Source organism: Phyllopteryx taeniolatus, chromosome 21 (assembly GCF_024500385.1).
Source record: "Phyllopteryx taeniolatus isolate TA_2022b chromosome 21, UOR_Ptae_1.2, whole genome shotgun sequence".
Classification (NCBI taxonomy): Eukaryota; Metazoa; Chordata; class Actinopteri; order Syngnathiformes; family Syngnathidae; genus Phyllopteryx; species Phyllopteryx taeniolatus.
The window spans coordinates 16,332,263-16,348,954 of NC_084522.1; the positions used below are offsets into that span (position 1 = coordinate 16,332,263).

Here is a 16,692-nt window from a genome sequence, read left to right on the forward strand (position 1 = left end):
CTATGTTTCTAGTGACAATCCACAGACCCCATCTGGGGATCCTGATTTATCTCAAGTGCCCACCTGTTACAAGGATATTAAAGACGTTTTGTCAAAGTCCAAGGCCAAATCCCTTCCACCCCACGTATCTTATGACTGTGCTGTTGACTTGCTGCCTGGAACCACACCCCCACGAGGGAGGTTATTCTCTCTTTCAGGGCCGGAACACAAGGCTATGAAGGAATATGTGGATGAATCACTAGCAGCCAGGATTATTTGCCCATATTCATCCCCTGCGGGAGCCGGATTTTTCTTTGTGGACAAGACCCTGTATTGATTACCGGGGTCTCAACGACATAACGGTGAAAAACAGGTATCCTCTTCCTCTCATCTCCACTGCCTTTGAGTTCCTGGAGGGAGCCAAGATTTTCACCAAACTAGACTTAAGAAATGCATATCATTTAGTTAGGATAAGGGAGGGGGATGAATGGAAAACAGCATTCAACACACCAACGGGACATTACGAGTATCTGGTGATGCCTTTCGGACAAACTAACGCTCCAGCTGTGTTCAAGAACTTTGTCAATGATGTCCTGCGTGACGTGTTGAATGTGTATGTTTTTGTATATTTGGATGATATTTTGATATTCTCCCCAGATGAGGAGACTCACATCATTCATGTCCGCTCTGTGTTGCAGCAGTTACTGCAGAATGAACTATATGTCAAGGCTGAGAAATGTGAGTTCCACAAGGCGTCCGTTTCTTTTCTGGGGTTCGTACTGGCTCCAGGTGAAATCAAGATGGACCCTTGCATTTCTGTGGGGCCAATTATACATTAGTAGTAGTCTCACCACGCTGCACTATTTGCATATCTGTTGTTGACCAATACTGGCCACTCATGCCAGAGTAGCATCTGCTCCATTTGCACACTGATTGAGGATTTCACGTTATCCTACCGACCTGGTTCTAAAAATGCTAAGTCAGATGCTTTATCGCGCATTTTCTGCGCAGAGAATTCTTTGTCCGACCCTAAAACCATTTTGCCCAAGTCATGTTTCATTTCTGCTTTTGTTTGGGACATTGAGACTGCGGTAAAGGAGGCTCTGAAGGACACTCTTAGACCTGAAAATTTCCCTGAAAACAGGCTTTATGTCGTTCCGACCTTAAGGGGAAGAGTCATCAACTGGGCTCACACTAACCGGACTGTATGTCACCCAGGCATTGCCAAGACTCAATCTGTGGTCGAACAGCACTTTTGGTGGCCCAATATTAGAAGGGATGTTACCAATTATGTCAATGCTTGCCAGGTATGTGCTGCTAACAAGTCCTCTCGTAAACATCCTTCTGGGGAATTGTGACCCCTGCCAATACCACAACGTCCTTGGTCAGATATCTCCATAGACTTTGTGACGGGATTACCGGCCTCGAAAGGAAATACCACAATTCTCACAGTCGTGGACAGGTTCTCTAAAATGGCACACTTCATTGCACTCCCGAAACTCCCCTCAGCTAAAGACACTGCTGAGTTAATGATACACCAGGTATTCAAGTTCCATGGTTTCCCCAAGAACGTGGTGTCTGATATTTTGCAATTTTGGAAGGAGTTTTGCTATCTCATAGGTGCCGCCGTTCACTTTCCGGCATATTATTTTCCCAAATTAATAACGCTTTTATCCAAAACCAATATAAACTACAAGAATAAATAATTTATTTGAGGTAAGGCTTTCATTTTTATTATGGCTATTCTTCCAAGTAGTGATATTGGCAAGTTATTCCAGCGTATTAAAGTCATCTGAGATTTTTTTCCAGAAGTGCTGTGTCATTTAGATTGGTTACCTCTTTCAATTTTGGTGAAATATTAATACCTAAAAACTTAATGATTCCGGTAGGAATGGGGTAACCTGGGATTTGATCTGCAGGATTCCACGGGTTTGCTGTGAAACGGGAGTATTGTTGATTTTATCCAGTTGATATAGTAATCTGATAATTGTGAAAATGTTTTAAGATTGAAGACTGCTTGAAGAGATGACTTGGGTTTCTGTAAATAAAGAAGAATATCATTCGCATCCAAATTGATTTTGTGTTCTGTCACTGGCGTAGCATTCTGTCGTATAGCGGTAGCAAGTGGTTCAATGAATATTGCAAATAGCATTGGTGAAAGTGGGCACCCTTGTCTGGTTACCCGATGTGATCCCGTTCGTGGTGACTGTTGCTTTTGGCGAGTTGTATAATGTTGCAATCCAATGTATAAATGAGTCTCCAAAGCCAAATTTGCAAAGTACTTCAAACAGATAGACCAGTTAACTTTATCGAAAGCTTTCTCTGTGTCACGTCACATGATGATTGCTTTTAGATTTTTACGCTGTGACATGCTTATTAAATTAAATAGACATCGGACATTATTTGTGGAACTTTTACCTTTAATGAAACCTGTCTGGTCATAGTGGATTATCGACAGGAGTACCTTTTCAAGTCTCGCTGCAAGGGCTTTCAAGATAATCTTGATATCTACATTAATCAGTGATAAGGGCCGATAATTAGCCAGGAGAGGGGGGGTCTTTGCCTGATTTTAGTCGTAATTTAATTGCAGCTGTGTTCATATGGCTACGAATTTGACCTTTGTCTTTTATCTCCTTGACTGTTCTGAAAAATAGTGCCGCTACGATTGGCCACAAGCGTTTAATGAATTCGACCGAAATTCTGTCCAGGACAGGCGCTCTTCCTGATATTATTTTTGAATCATGATGTAATTCTGTGATGGTTTAAGGAGCATCAAGACTGTCTTTAGTTTTGTGTTTAATTGTTTAGATCATGAATAAAAGTTGCAATTTCTTTTGGTCTGGGTTGCTCGAAGATGCATATAAGCTGCTATAATAATTGTAAAATATTTCATTTATTTATAGCGGTGACTGTGTACAGCTGCCGTTTGAATCTTCAATGGCTGTAATGAATGATTTTTCTTTATTGCGTTGAAGTTGGTTTCTGAGAAATTTGCCTGAAATATTATTGTACTCAAATTTAGTGTCTATTAAATGGAGGTAACAGATTTGACTACATTTTTAGATTTTTTAGAGGGAAATTGGTCCGTGGTCACTGATGTATTTTGGAGGTAATTCTTTGAGCCGCCGAATTGTTCAAGAAGAAAAAAATCTATTCGTGAGAAAGAGTGGTGTACCGACGAAAAAAAAAGTGAACTCTCTTTTTGTACGTTTTTTTTAGGCTCCATGTCAACGAGTCCAAAGTCGTCCATATAGTGCTGTAGCGGACACGCCATTACAAGATGACACCCGGCACCCCAATCTCTCCCGCCGTTCTCCCCGCCGAGGTAGACGACCACAAAGTGCCGCGATTCAACTTTGCATACGAGCACTACTACTAACCCTAACAAATTGGTTTTAGTTAGAGCTTTTCTAGATATGCAGAAAAAAATTAAATGGTAACAAAGCAGATGGCAACATGGTACAATATATGGTGTCGAGTGGTTAAAGTGTTATCTGAGATTCTAAGACAATCATTTTAACAAGAAGGAATTTAGCAGAATGTGTGATTGAGCAAAGCAAAGCAAAGCAAATGTATTTATATAGCGCATTTCATACACAAGGTAAGTCAATGTGCTTTACATGATTAAAAGCATTGAAAAAAACAAAGAAAAAACAGCTTATAAACATTCAAAACAAAGAGAAACACAAAAATAAAATAAAAATACAATTAAAACAGCATACAGTGGAAGAAATATCATTTAAAAGTGGAAATGCTCTGAAAAGCACGGGGAAAAAGACTTCAAAACATACACACTTGGAGCTGACGTCACTTCTGTTGGCAATGTATTCCATTTGTGTCCAGCATAACGGCTAAATGCTGCTACACCGTTGTTTGCTTTGGACTCTGTGCTCCACTATTTGACCTGAGTCTGTCGATCTCAGAGCCCGACTGGGTTTATATTCCATTAGCATTTCATTCATGTATTCTGGACTTAAACCGTTTAGTGATTTGTAGACCAGTAGCACAACTTTAAAATCTAGACTGAAAGCCAGTGGAAAGATTTTAGAATTGGATTAATAGGCTCTGACCTCTTTGTTCTTGTCAGAACCCGAGCGGCAGCATTCTGAATGAGCTCCAGTCAGAAGACCATTACAAAAAAAATGAGGATGTATTTTGGGAGAGAGACAGGCTAATCTGCATTTAACTTTAGAGAAAAAACGTTTTGGTGTGTTACAAATGTAAGTGAACTGTCAAGCCAGTTTCCCCTGTATTTGTAGCAAGTGACGAATGAACAGCAGAACCGTGAAGAAATAGAATATTTATAGGAGGTTTCTGTTGAAATGGTCCTTCAGCTACAGTATCTATTTGTATACAGTACAACCAATTCAAAAGTGCATTTTTCTATAATATGTCCTCTTTAATTGACAGAACTAGGGATGTTTCCAAAAATGTTCACTGTTAAGAAAAAATAAGACAAGCTTTAATTGTGGACTATCACCTGTTACACATTTTAAGTTAAAGAGAGCTAAATAAATTAACAGGTTTTAAAACTTTGATGATTCCTGCAATGTGTTCTCTGCCAAAACATGAACAGGCTATTTGGAAAATGCAATGTTTCACAATTGTTTTGTTGTGCCATTAAAATATCTAAGTTCATAGGAATTAAATCTGTACTTGTATCCATATGGCCGCAGATGGTATGTCAGGTACTCCAAAGCATAAAGTTGAACAGCATAAATGTAGTGGAAGGACACAGCAAAATCTGAACAGCAACCTGGACCCTGAAGAGAAAGACATTAAGAAATGTATTACAATAATATTGCAATCAGCAGAGACAGCAGTCCTATTAACTAGCCCGTTCTTTCCCATCTACAGAGATGTCAAACGCCATCGCACCGAAGGCTAAAACTCAAATTTGACTTTAGGTCGCAGGCCGAACAGGATAAACATTTTCAACAGTCTAAAACTAAACATTTTCAAACATAAAAGTGAATCAAATCAGAGAGGATACAATCCATCCATCCATCCATCCGTGCCACCCTTTGCTAAAATCATTTATGTTAATTTTTTCCACATTAATGTACACCACCTGAGAAAAAAATGTCCGTCCGCCAGTATATAGCACATATATTATAATATAATAATAAATAATATAAATCCCACAATGCTTAGCTAGTGTGTTGGCCCATCAGTCTCGACCGGCGAGCCCCCCTCCCTTTCTGTTGCAGTCGTTAGCAACTATGCAACCGGGCTCCTCGAGCAAATTTACACTTCCCCTTCATCCGTTTCTTCAAGCTAACGTAAAAAAAAAAAAAGTCAGTCAAGCACATGAAAATAAGCACATACACGGCGCTTGGATCAGACGGTATGTCCATAATCTTAACGTTCTACACATAAAGTAATGAGAGAACAGGAGACTGACATGAGAGTTAGACTCAAAAGTACAAGGCAAGCTGAAGCGATAGGAGCAGTTAAGGTGGGGGATTTATTTGAATAGATCACTAAGAAATGTATAATAATGCAGCCCGATGGAGGGCACAAGACAGTGCAAACTGTAGGCCGGTCCCAAGCCCGGATAAATGCAGAGGGTTGCGTCAGGAAGGGCATCCGGCTTAAAACTTTGCCAAAAAAATATGAGCTTTCGTCGAAAGAATTCCATACTGGATCGGTCGTGGCCCAGGTTAACAACGTCCGCCCCCGGCACTGTTAACCTGCAGGGTGTCGGTGGAAATTCAGCTACTGTGGGTCGAAGAAGAAGAAGAGGAGGTGGAAAGTGGGTTATTCGTCACAAATAGAAGAGGAAAGCACAGAGCCAAGAACTGAATGTGGGGACTTTGAATGTTGGGACTATGACAGGAAAATCTCGCGAGTTGGTTGACATGATGATTAGGAGAAAGGTTGATATATTGTGTGTCCAGGAGACCAGGTGGAAAGGCAGTAAGGCTAGAAGTTTAGGGGCAGGGTTGAAATTATTTTACCATGGTGTAGATGGAAAGAGAAATGGAGTCGGGGTTATTTTGAAAAGAAGAGTTGGCTAAGAATGTCTTAGAGGTGAAAAGAGTATCAGATCGAGTGATGAGGCTGAAACTTGAAATTGAGGGTCTTATGTGTAATGTGATTAGTGGCTATGCCCCACAGGTAGGATGTGACCTCGGGGTGAAAGAGAAATTCTGGAAGGATCTAGATGAAGTAGTTCTGAGCATCCCAGACAGAGAAAGAGTCATGATTGGTGCAGATTGTAATGGACATGTTGGTGAAGGCAGGAAAATAGGTTGACCTACAAGAGCGGAGGGAGAAGCACACAGGTGGATTACATCTTGTGCTGACGATGTAATCTGAAGGAGGTTGCCGACTGTAAGGTAGTGGTAGGGGAGAATGTGGCTAGACAGCATAGTATAGTGTTGTGCAAGATGGCTCTGGTGGTAGGGAGGAAGATTAGGAAGACAAAGCCAGAGCAGAGAACCATGTGGGGGAAGCTGAGACAGGACGAGTGTTGTGCAGCTTTTCGGGAAGAGATGAGACAGGCTCTCGGTGGACAAGAGGAGCTTCCAGAATACTGGACCACTACAGCCAAGGTGATCAGAGAGACAGGCAGGAGAGTACTTGGTGTATCTTCTGGCAGGAAAGGAGAGAAGGAGACTTGGTGGTGGAACCTCACAGTACAGGAAATCATACAAGGAAAGAGGTTAGCTAAGAAGAAGTGGGACATTGAGAGGACCGAGGAGAGGCGAGAGGAATAAATTGAGATGTGACATAGGGCAAAGGTAGAGGTGGCAAAGGCCAAACAAGAGGCATATGATGACATGTATGGCAGGTTGGACACTAAAGAAGGAGAAAAGGATCTATACAGGCTGGCCAGACAGAGGGATAGAGATGGGAAGGATGTGCAGCAGGTTAGGATGATTAAGGATAGAGATGGACATATGTTGACTGGTGCCAGCAGTGTGCTAGCTAGATGGAAAGAATACTTTGAGGAGTTGATGAATGAGGAAAATGAGAGAGAAGGAAGAGTAGAAAAGGCAAGTGTGGTGGACCAGGAAGTGGCAATGATTAGTAAGGGGGAAGTTAGAAAGGCATTGCAGTTGGTCCTGATGACATTCCTGTGGAGGTATGGAAGCATCTAGGAGAGGTGGCTGTGGAGTTTTTGACCAGCTTGTTCAATAGAATTCTAGCGCGTGAGAAGATGCCTGAGGAATGGAGGAAAAGTGTGCAGGTGCCCATTTTTAAGAACAAGGGTGATGTGCAGAGCTGTGGGAACTATAGAGGAATAAAGTTGATGAGCCACACAATGAAGTTATGGGGAAGAGTAGTGGAGGCTAGACTCAGGACAGAAGTGAGTATTTGCGAGCAACAGTATGGTTTCATGCCTAGAAAGAGTACCACAATGCATTATTTGCCTTGAGGATGTTGATGGAAAAGTACAGAGAAGGTCAGAAGGAGCTTCATTGTGTCTTTGTGGATCGAGAGAAAGCCTATGACAGAGTACCCAGAGAGGAACTGTGGTTCTCCATGGAGTGGCAGAGAAGTATGTTAGAATAATACAGGATATGTATGAGGGCAGCAGGACAGTGGTGAGGTGTTCTGAAGATGTGACAGAGGAATTTAACGTGGTGGTGGGACTGGATCAGAAATCAGCCCTGAGCCCCTTCTGTTTGCAGTGGTGATGGATAGGCTGACAGATGAGGTTAGACTGGAATCCCCGTGGACCATGATGTTTGCAGATGATATTGTGATCTGCAGTGAAAGCAGGGAGCAGCTGGAGGAACAGTTAGAAAGATGGAGGTAATCTTTCTGGAAAGAAGAGGAATGAAGATTAGCCGAAGTAAGACAGAATATATGTGCATGAATGAGAGGGGTGGTGGGGGAAGAGTGAGGCTACAGGGAGAAGAGATAGCAAAGGTGGAGGACTTCAAATATTTCGGGTCAACGGTCCAGAGCAATGGTGAGTGTGGTAAGGAAGTGAAGAATGGGGTCCAAGCAGGTTGGAACAGGTGGAGGAAGGTGTCAGGTGTGTTATGTGACAGAAGAGTCTCTGCTAGGATGAAGGGCAAAGTTTATAAAACATTGGTGAGGCCAGCCATGATGTATGGATTAGAGACAGTGGCACTGAAGAGACAACACGAAGCAGAGCTGGAGGTGGCGTAAATGAAGATGTTGAGGTTCGCTCTCGGAGTGACCAGGTTGGATAAAATTGGAAATGAGCACATCAGAGGGACAGCCAAGGTTCGATGTTTTGGAGACAAAATTAGAGAAAGCAGACTTCGAGGAGAGACAGTGAGTATATTGATAGAAGGATGATGAGGATGGAGTTGCCTGGCAAGAGAGCTAGAGGAAGACATGAGGGCAGTTGGTGTTAAAGAGGAGAATGCAGGAGATGGGCTCAGATGGAAAAGGATGACACGCTGTACTGACTCCTAACGGGACAAGCTGAAAGGAAAAGAAGAAGAAGAATACATTTATAATAACACATGTAGATTTTACACATAAATTTTATCCTCTGAGGACTAGGTTTACTATTGTTTAGTATTATCGCTGTATTGCTGATTTGCAATTAAATTATACTTTTATATCAAAACTTGTTTGTCGAGTTTTGTTTCTTATTGTTTGCATTTCAGTGCAACAAAACTCATTTAACAACCAGACATTTACATATACACTTTATTAGTTGATTTGACAGACATGCGTGTTCGAGGTCGATCAGGCCGACAATGGAATACATTCGATCATATTAATTATAAATGTATAAATAAATATTATATATAAACTGGGAAGTGATTCACGATAGTGGGATTGGTTTTTCTTCAGTCGAGCCCAGCTGCACCAAAAGAGAACTGCAGCGTACTGTCACTCATTCTGAATTACCGGCGAATGACCAATGAGCAGCCAGCGTCAGGTAGCGCTGTGCAGGCGGGGGAGAGACTATACTGAACTGAAGTGAACTGAATGTACTGTCAGCCAATAGTGATTCATTCGTGGTACGTCTGCAGTGAACTGTCCTGCCATCAGTGACTCATGCAGAAGTTGCCTGCGAAATAGTACGATGAGTAATTCATTCGCGCAAGGAATGACGTATTACGCAGTGAACGTACTCATGAGTGATTTTTCAACATTTGTCCTCACGGGGATAGCTTTCACTTGCATCCGTTTCTCCAAGCTAACGGCTAATGTTGGGTCAGTCAAGCACATGAAAACAAGCATACATATTTTAAAGAAATTAAAATTAATAATAAATGTATGTACACATACATATCATCCCTTCTGTGTCTCTGTGATTATTAAAGCTTTTTGTTTAATAATAATAATAATAAAAGGTACTTTAATTGTCAATTCTTCAATATGCGTAACATATTATATGTAATAATAATAATAATAATAATAATACATTAAACTTATATAGCACTTCTGAAGAGACTCAAAGATGCTTTACACCAATCAGACGACAATAACAGTAAGGTGGGTGAGCAGGAAGTACGGGTGCTGGTGACAACGACGCTGTCCACTGCAGTTGAATGCAGACAAGTCTAATTTAAAGGAGGTATGGGGTATTCATGGTCCATATTTCACTAGCAAGTTGATTTGATAAATTTTTTTGCTCAAGGAAATGAAACTAGCAAACATTTCTCATAATATCGATCCACTTTGGAGCAATTAGTAGTGTAACAGACACGCCATTAAAGATGACACCCAGCAACCCCCAATCTCGTGCTGTTTCGCATACCTGCCTCGGCTGCCCCGCTGAGCCAGCCTACGTACACAAGACATCGAAGGAAAGCCTGGTCCACTTATCAAAGGAAAAGCACGGGACACTTAACTTCACACACGGATGCTAAATGAATTACCAGCCAGTCCGAAAGAGCTCATCAAAGCTGCAACACGGACAATGGTTTCTCACTCGGACGCTAAGTTAATTAACTTTAACCCCCAGCCAGCCTAAAGAGTATCACCAACAAACTTATTTTTTTGGGACACTGGCTTGATGACCAAGAAGGTGAGAAACCCGCTGTTTGGTGGCTCCCCATGAAGCCACAGTGACATTTGTTCCTTCTGTCTGGGACAATGGATGGAGCACTAGCAATACCCACAGGCGTTGGAACACTACTGCAAGTCCGGGGGAAGTAATCACAATCTGCACCAAATTTGAATGATGTATAATATTTTAAGAACTTTGCATGAACGTTACCAGTGTTACCATCACAACAGCGCCACTAGTGATTGTATTTCTGCAAATTTGAATGTCTGATGTCAAATCTGTTTCTCAACTGAGACGTTTCACCCCACACAACACAAATGCCACATTGCAAATATTACAGTGTTCTCAACAACCACATAAAATTGAAACATTCATTACAAGGATTAAAGAGGAGGTCACTAATGGTGTAGTGGTGCACTCGCCTGACTTTGGTGCGGGCAGCGTGGCTTCAGTTCCCACTCAGTGACGGTGTGAATGTGAGTGCGAATGGTTGTCCGTGTTTATATGTGCCCTGCGACTGACTGGCAACCAGTTCAGGGTGTAGTCCGCCTTTTGCCTGAAGTCAGCTGGGATAGGCTCCAGCACCCCGCGACCCTAACCAGGATAAGCGGTGTTGAAAATGGATATATATATATTCACACACGCGCACACACACGCCAATTCTACCGACACGCCTTTACATGAGGGAGCATAGTCTTGGATCTCTGAGGCGGGCTCTCCTATCTCTGTGGTTGAGGTCACCGAGGTGGTTAAAAAGCTCCTCGGTGGCAAGGCCCCAGGGGTGGATGAGATTCGCCCGGAGTTCCTAAAGGCTCTGGAAGTTGTGGGGCTGTCCTGGTTGACACGCCTCTGCAATAACACGTGGACATCGGGGACAGTGCCTCTGGATTGGCAGACTGGTGTGGTGGTCCCCCTTTTTAAGAAGGGGGACCGGAGGGTGTGTTCCAACTACAGGGGGATCACACTCCTCAGCCTCTCCAAGTCTCACTGGAGCGGTTCACAGCCGAGCGGTAAGCGGTTGGGATGAAAATCAGTAAGGTAAGTCTGACACCATAGTCCTCGGTCGGAAAAGGGTGGAGTGCCCTCTCCAGGTCGGGGATGAGATCCTTCCCCAAGTGGGTGAGTTCAAGTATCTTGGGGTCTTGTTCACGAGTGATGGAAAAATGGAACGGGAGATCGACAGACGGATTCGTGCAGCGCCTGCCGTGATGCGGACTTTGTATTGGTCCATTGTGGGGAAGAAGGAGCTAAGCCAAAAGGTGAAGCTCTCAATTTACCGGTCGATCTACACTCTTATCCTCACCAATGGATACGAGCTGTGGGTCGTGACCGAAAGAACAAGATCCCGGATACAAGCAGCCAAAATTAGTTTTTTTTGCAGGGTGTCTGGGCTGCTTGAGCAGCGACTTTGGATAAGAGGAAGATGGATGGATGGATGGATGGCTGGATGGCTGAATACTGTATATATATATGCAATTGGCTTGGGACCAGTCCAGTGGGTAGGTTTCAATGGGAAAAATTTACCTCGGACGGATTCATGGTTGCATCGTTGCGACTACAAAATCACCAGACTATGTGATAAATGTTGCCCATCGACATCCATGAGCCTGGTCTGTCAGTCCTGTACTATATTCTCCTGACCTTCCCTCACAGAGTGTAACACTACTGAGCCATACAACATTCGAATCCATTGTGTCATTGTACTAGTTATATAATGCTTTATTTTCCTCATCTTGTTCACAGCGAGCGCTTTGTCTTTTTTGTTGTCTTTTCCTATATTATTTAGTTACCTTTTCACTTTCTCTCCTTTGTTTTCTCCCCTTTAAAAACTTTGTTCTGTTCGACTAAACGACTGTAATTCTTGATAAATATCCATCAGAATACAAGAAACCACAGTGGCAGCTTAAAAAGTCCACTGTGAGACAATAAAACTGTTCCGGCATAAAAGGGATACAGATCTTCCTTTCTGCTTGACCTAACAGGACACATAAAAAAAAAAAAGAAAGAAAAGGTTAACCCTTTGAGCACCATAATAATATATAGATTTATTAGTTTCACAGCTTTCAGGGCTAGTTTGAATGATTAAATTTGCATGAAGTAGCGAGGAATTATGGTAATTTGAAATACACACGTGCCGCGGTGTCACCGGTGAACCCCGTCGTTTTAAAAGGGTTAAGGTCTCTTGAAATAAACTTGATTTGACAATTAATGTGTTGTGTCCTTACTTGAATTCGAGGGTAGTGCTCATATTCCAGATGCCAAGGATTCCTTTGGAACTGTCTGACCAAGTGAAGTTCTGGAGGGAAAGGATGAAATGTCTGTCTCGCTTTCACATCTCTGGTATCTACTGGCTCCACCTTCATTGTCTCCATACATTTCCCCAGAGCCATGTCCTCTATGGAAGAGAAATGGGTGCATGCTCCTGTGGTGAAACCTTTTATAAATCTCCTTAGTGCTTCCTTACTAAGTACATAGCCTGCTCCACCACTCATATACCCTTGACTGATGAAAGGTCTAAACCTTCTTCCCAGGTACAAAGGCTTCTCAGGATCAAGCTGAGACAACATGTAGAGTAGATTCTCTACAATCACGTATGTGTCATCATCTGCTTTTAGGAACCAATCTGCATCATCCAGGTGCTGTTGGTAGATGTACTCAAAGGCACGGATGGTCTTCCAATACAAGTGCTCTCTCCCCTCACTGACATTCAGCTTCACAGTTGGGAAGTCAGTCTTAACAGAACTCATGTACAACACTATGTTGCAGCGCGTTGCCCATGTTTCCTTAATGTGCTTGGTCCGGGACTCCATGTTCTTGGGCCCTGTCATGATCCAACACAAGATACGGGTTGTTTGTGAAGAATTTGTTGCTGAAGGCAAGTTGACACCTGCATGTAAAACATATAAAATATCATGAATATGCTGTATACAGGACTCTATGAGAAGTCTATGGAACTTTAACGCATTGTATTTATGACCCAACATTTTTTTGTAAAAAAAAAAAAAAAAAAAACGCATTTTAATCGCAGTTTGTATTACAAAAAAAACGGAGTACTTGGAGAAAGCCCATGCAGGCACGGGGAGAACTCCACACAGGCAGGGCTGGGATTTGAACCAGGGTCCTCAGAACTGTGAGACAGATGTCCTAACCAAATCGGCCACTGTGCCGCCTATATATACACAGATGCACGCACACACACACACACACACACACACACACACACACACATAATCCAGATAATGAAAGGGGTACCGGCCCCCTCTAACCAGTGGTAACCAGTGGGTCCATTCCTCCAAGGCCTAAACTATTGCTATTAAGTCACGATTTCCCACGTCGTAGTTACATTCCATGGGTGACAGGCTGGGCGATTATGGGGAAGAAAATAATCCCGATTATTTTGACTGATATTGAAATCATGAGGCGGCACGGTGGATGACTGGGTAGCGTATCCACCTCACAGTTCTGAGGAGCGGGGTTCAATCCCCGGTCCCGCCTGTGTGGAGTTTGCATGTTCTCCCCGTGCCTGCGTGGGTTTTCTCCGGGCACTCCGGTTTCCTCCCACATCCCAAAAACATGCGTGCTAGGTTGATTGAAGACTCTAAATTGCCCGTAGGTGTGAATGTTAGTGTGGTTGTTTGTTTATGGGATCGGCTCCAGCACACCCGCGATGCTCGTGAGGATCAGCGGTGAGGAAGATGAATGAATGAATGATTGATAAACATGATTATATATTTATTTTAAAATTTTGTAGTTATGTAATTACCAAAAGTAGACTTTAAATATAACTTCAAAAAACAACTAGGAAACAAATTAGTGACAAGTAAAATAATGTATTAAAATAATAGAACTAAAAAAAAAACCCAAAGAAAAATAAACAATCATGGCTAAAAATGTGGCAATGTTTTTAGCCATGACTGTATTGTTATTTATATTTGTCAAAAAATAATAATCCTTTCATTATTCTGGCATTTAGCAAATAGAAATAATTTTGATAACCCTATTTGACCTAAAACAGGAACGGTTTCGTCTGGCTTCACGTCACAGTTAGGTAAAAAAAAAAAGTGTCTTTTTATACAGTCAATGACTGTATCTGCTGTTCCTGCTGTGCCCGCCTTGGCCTCTTAGGGGCAGTGTGGTGTGGGCATGCATTGAGTTACTCAAAAAAAAAAGGTGTAGAAGAAGAAAGTATCATTATAATTTAAATAAACTTGTTTTTCACAGATTAGGAAGAATATATGCCAGTGACTATTATTATATTAACTGTCTGTATGTGTTAGTATGGCGTTTGTGTGTGAATATTCAATATCCACCCATTTTCCATATTGCTTCCCTCACTAGGGTCGTGGGCATGCGGGAGCCTATCCCAGCTAACTTTTGGTACACTCTGAACTGGTCGCCAGCCAATTGCAGGGCACATACAAACAAACAATCATTCAAACTCACATTCACACCTACGGGCAATTTTAGTCTTCAGTCAATCTACCGTGCATGTTTTTGGGGATGTGGGAGGAAACCGGATTTCCTGGAGAAAACCCACGCATGCTAACTCCACACAGGTGAGGCCGGATTTGAACCCGGGTCCTCAGAATTGTGCTAAACAGTTGCCCGCCGTCCCGCCGTATTCAATAGTTGAAGTCAAATCCCTCCCATGATCAAATGGTAACATTAGCTCGCCTATCAAAAGTGTTTTCCTTTGACTTTTAGCATAAGCTGTCGATTTCCAAAACAATGTGTGTCTTGAATTTTAATATAAAATGAGGGTAATTATTTTCGCTGTGCATTTGGTTTTACAGTAAACTCCAACTGCTGTGTCAATAAACAGCTTAAGCTTGCGCAATCGGTGGCCAATCGATCGGAGCACCGCTGATACATATATACTGTATGTATGTGTATATAAGTAACTCATTTCATTGAAGATTGGCAGAAAAAATGTAGGCCTGGACTCTTAAACGTTTCATTTTTGTATTCTAGACTATGAAAAACAACAGCTTTATCACACGTTGTGTTCCGTGTCTGCTCCTAATGTGGAAGTCCAATTTTTCCATGTAAATCCCCCTTCCTTTCTTGCACCTTACATTCCGTTTTTATTACAAAGCCTTGTTTATGTTCACGTCTCGCTCCTAACGTGGCCGGACAATGTAATGGAGTTCCCAAAGTGTTTCCAAGTTGTGTACTTAGATGTCGTAGTTAATGGCTGTGCCGGTGGCAAAAAAAAAAAAAAAAAAAAAGTCTGTTTACTGGCCGAGCAAACAAAGTGCAGTCGTTGGTAGCGGTCCATTGAAGCAGTCTGTTTTCAAGAAGCACACTCAAAAGCACAACATACACACAAAGAGCAGTTTCAAGAGTCACTCTGCCAGATTGAGCACCCAGATTTGCAACTGCAAATCAACAAAAAACTAAATCTAAAAAAAGGTGATCAAATGTCTGGTTACCTTTGTGTCCGAGTCTGTCTCCTTGCCAGGCATCCTGTGAATGGTTTTTGGGCAAGTCCGAGTCCACAAAATATCGCAGGGACATAAATCCGATCAGAAATCCTGTGATGAAGAGGAAACGTGACCGAATTCTCATTGTGGTTTACCTGTCAAACGTGAATATATATTTACTGTATGTATAGTTGACAAGGGTTAGTTTCCAGAACAGAGAATCTCGGCCCAATTTGTTTTTTCATCGATAAATACTTCAAAAATGAAAATGACCCTCTTTCCTCACTCCCCCCACCCGCAAAGTGTTTTGATGTCTGATTGGCACTTCCTGTGGCAACTGTGCCCTTCTCTGATCTGCAGCAGACAAAAACTTCCACTTCGCCCCTCCCTCCTCCTCCTTCTCCACTTCGCTCTCAAGCAGTTCAGAGATGAACAGGTAAAGTTGAAACTACAGCTGTTGGTCCTTTAGCGACACTTAGAGTTGATGCTGGGAAATGTATAATAAATCTGCACATCAGAGACATATCAACGATGAGAACCGATGAACAATTCATGCCCGGCAAGCTTTGATTTCAACAATATAAAAGATGTAAGGACTCAGAATTCACTTGTTAACCAGTGTATTTCATGAATCACTGATATTTGGAATAATAGTGAGGAAACTATGTGCAAAATATGTACAGCGTGAGCTAATAAGAAAACAAATCCAATATCCATCCATCCATTTTCTGTACCACTTCTCCTCACTAGGGTTGTGGGCGTGCTGGAGCCTATCCCAGCTATCTTCGGGCGAGAGGCGGGGTACACCCTGAACCGGTCGCCAGCCAATCGCAGGGCTACAATTCCAATATCAGTAATATATTTTGGAATGCCGCTGAAGAAACGATCAACCAAACATGGTCAGTTTGATCAATAAAACAACAAGTGGTGCACGAGAGGAAAAAAGGGTCTACTCGGGTAAAACAAATAAGAAAACTGTTGGAGATAAACCTGGAATATTTCTGCATACCAATATGAGTAACATCGATGCTGACTGTAAACAGCGTACCCCTCAGCAAAAAGTAAAAACAAATGAAGCAAAAAATGTCCAGAATAAGTGTGAAAATGTCCGAATGGCTTTCAGTATTCCACACAGACACCTGTCAGCAAGATTTCTACCAAGAGTCAAGTGAGAATCTCATTTAAATGTAAACATTTGAATGAGATTTTAATTGTTTTGTTTCTTTTTTTGTTGTATTACATTTCATTATTTATTTAGTTACCAGTTTTGAAGTAATTTTGTTCTCTCATTTCCTTAATGGACTCTTTTTGATTGATAGAAATGGGCAAAAATCCTTT

General features: G+C 42.0%; 1 protein-coding gene across 1 annotated transcript; it reads right to left on the bottom strand.

Annotated features, from left to right (window-relative positions):
• Positions 1 to 3,521: 3,521 nt before the first annotated feature.
• Positions 3,522 to 15,691, bottom strand: c1galt1a (core 1 synthase, glycoprotein-N-acetylgalactosamine 3-beta-galactosyltransferase 1a). Its single transcript, XM_061760922.1, has 3 exons — positions 15,364 to 15,691; positions 12,157 to 12,818; positions 3,522 to 4,742 (listed from the first exon to the last, which is right to left on the bottom strand). Exons 1-3 carry the CDS (start codon positions 15,497 to 15,499, stop codon positions 4,578 to 4,580), a joined length of 963 nt encoding a protein of 320 aa, XP_061616906.1. The 5' UTR covers positions 15,500 to 15,691; the 3' UTR covers positions 3,522 to 4,577.
• Between the last annotated feature and the right edge of the window lie 1,001 nt (positions 15,692 to 16,692).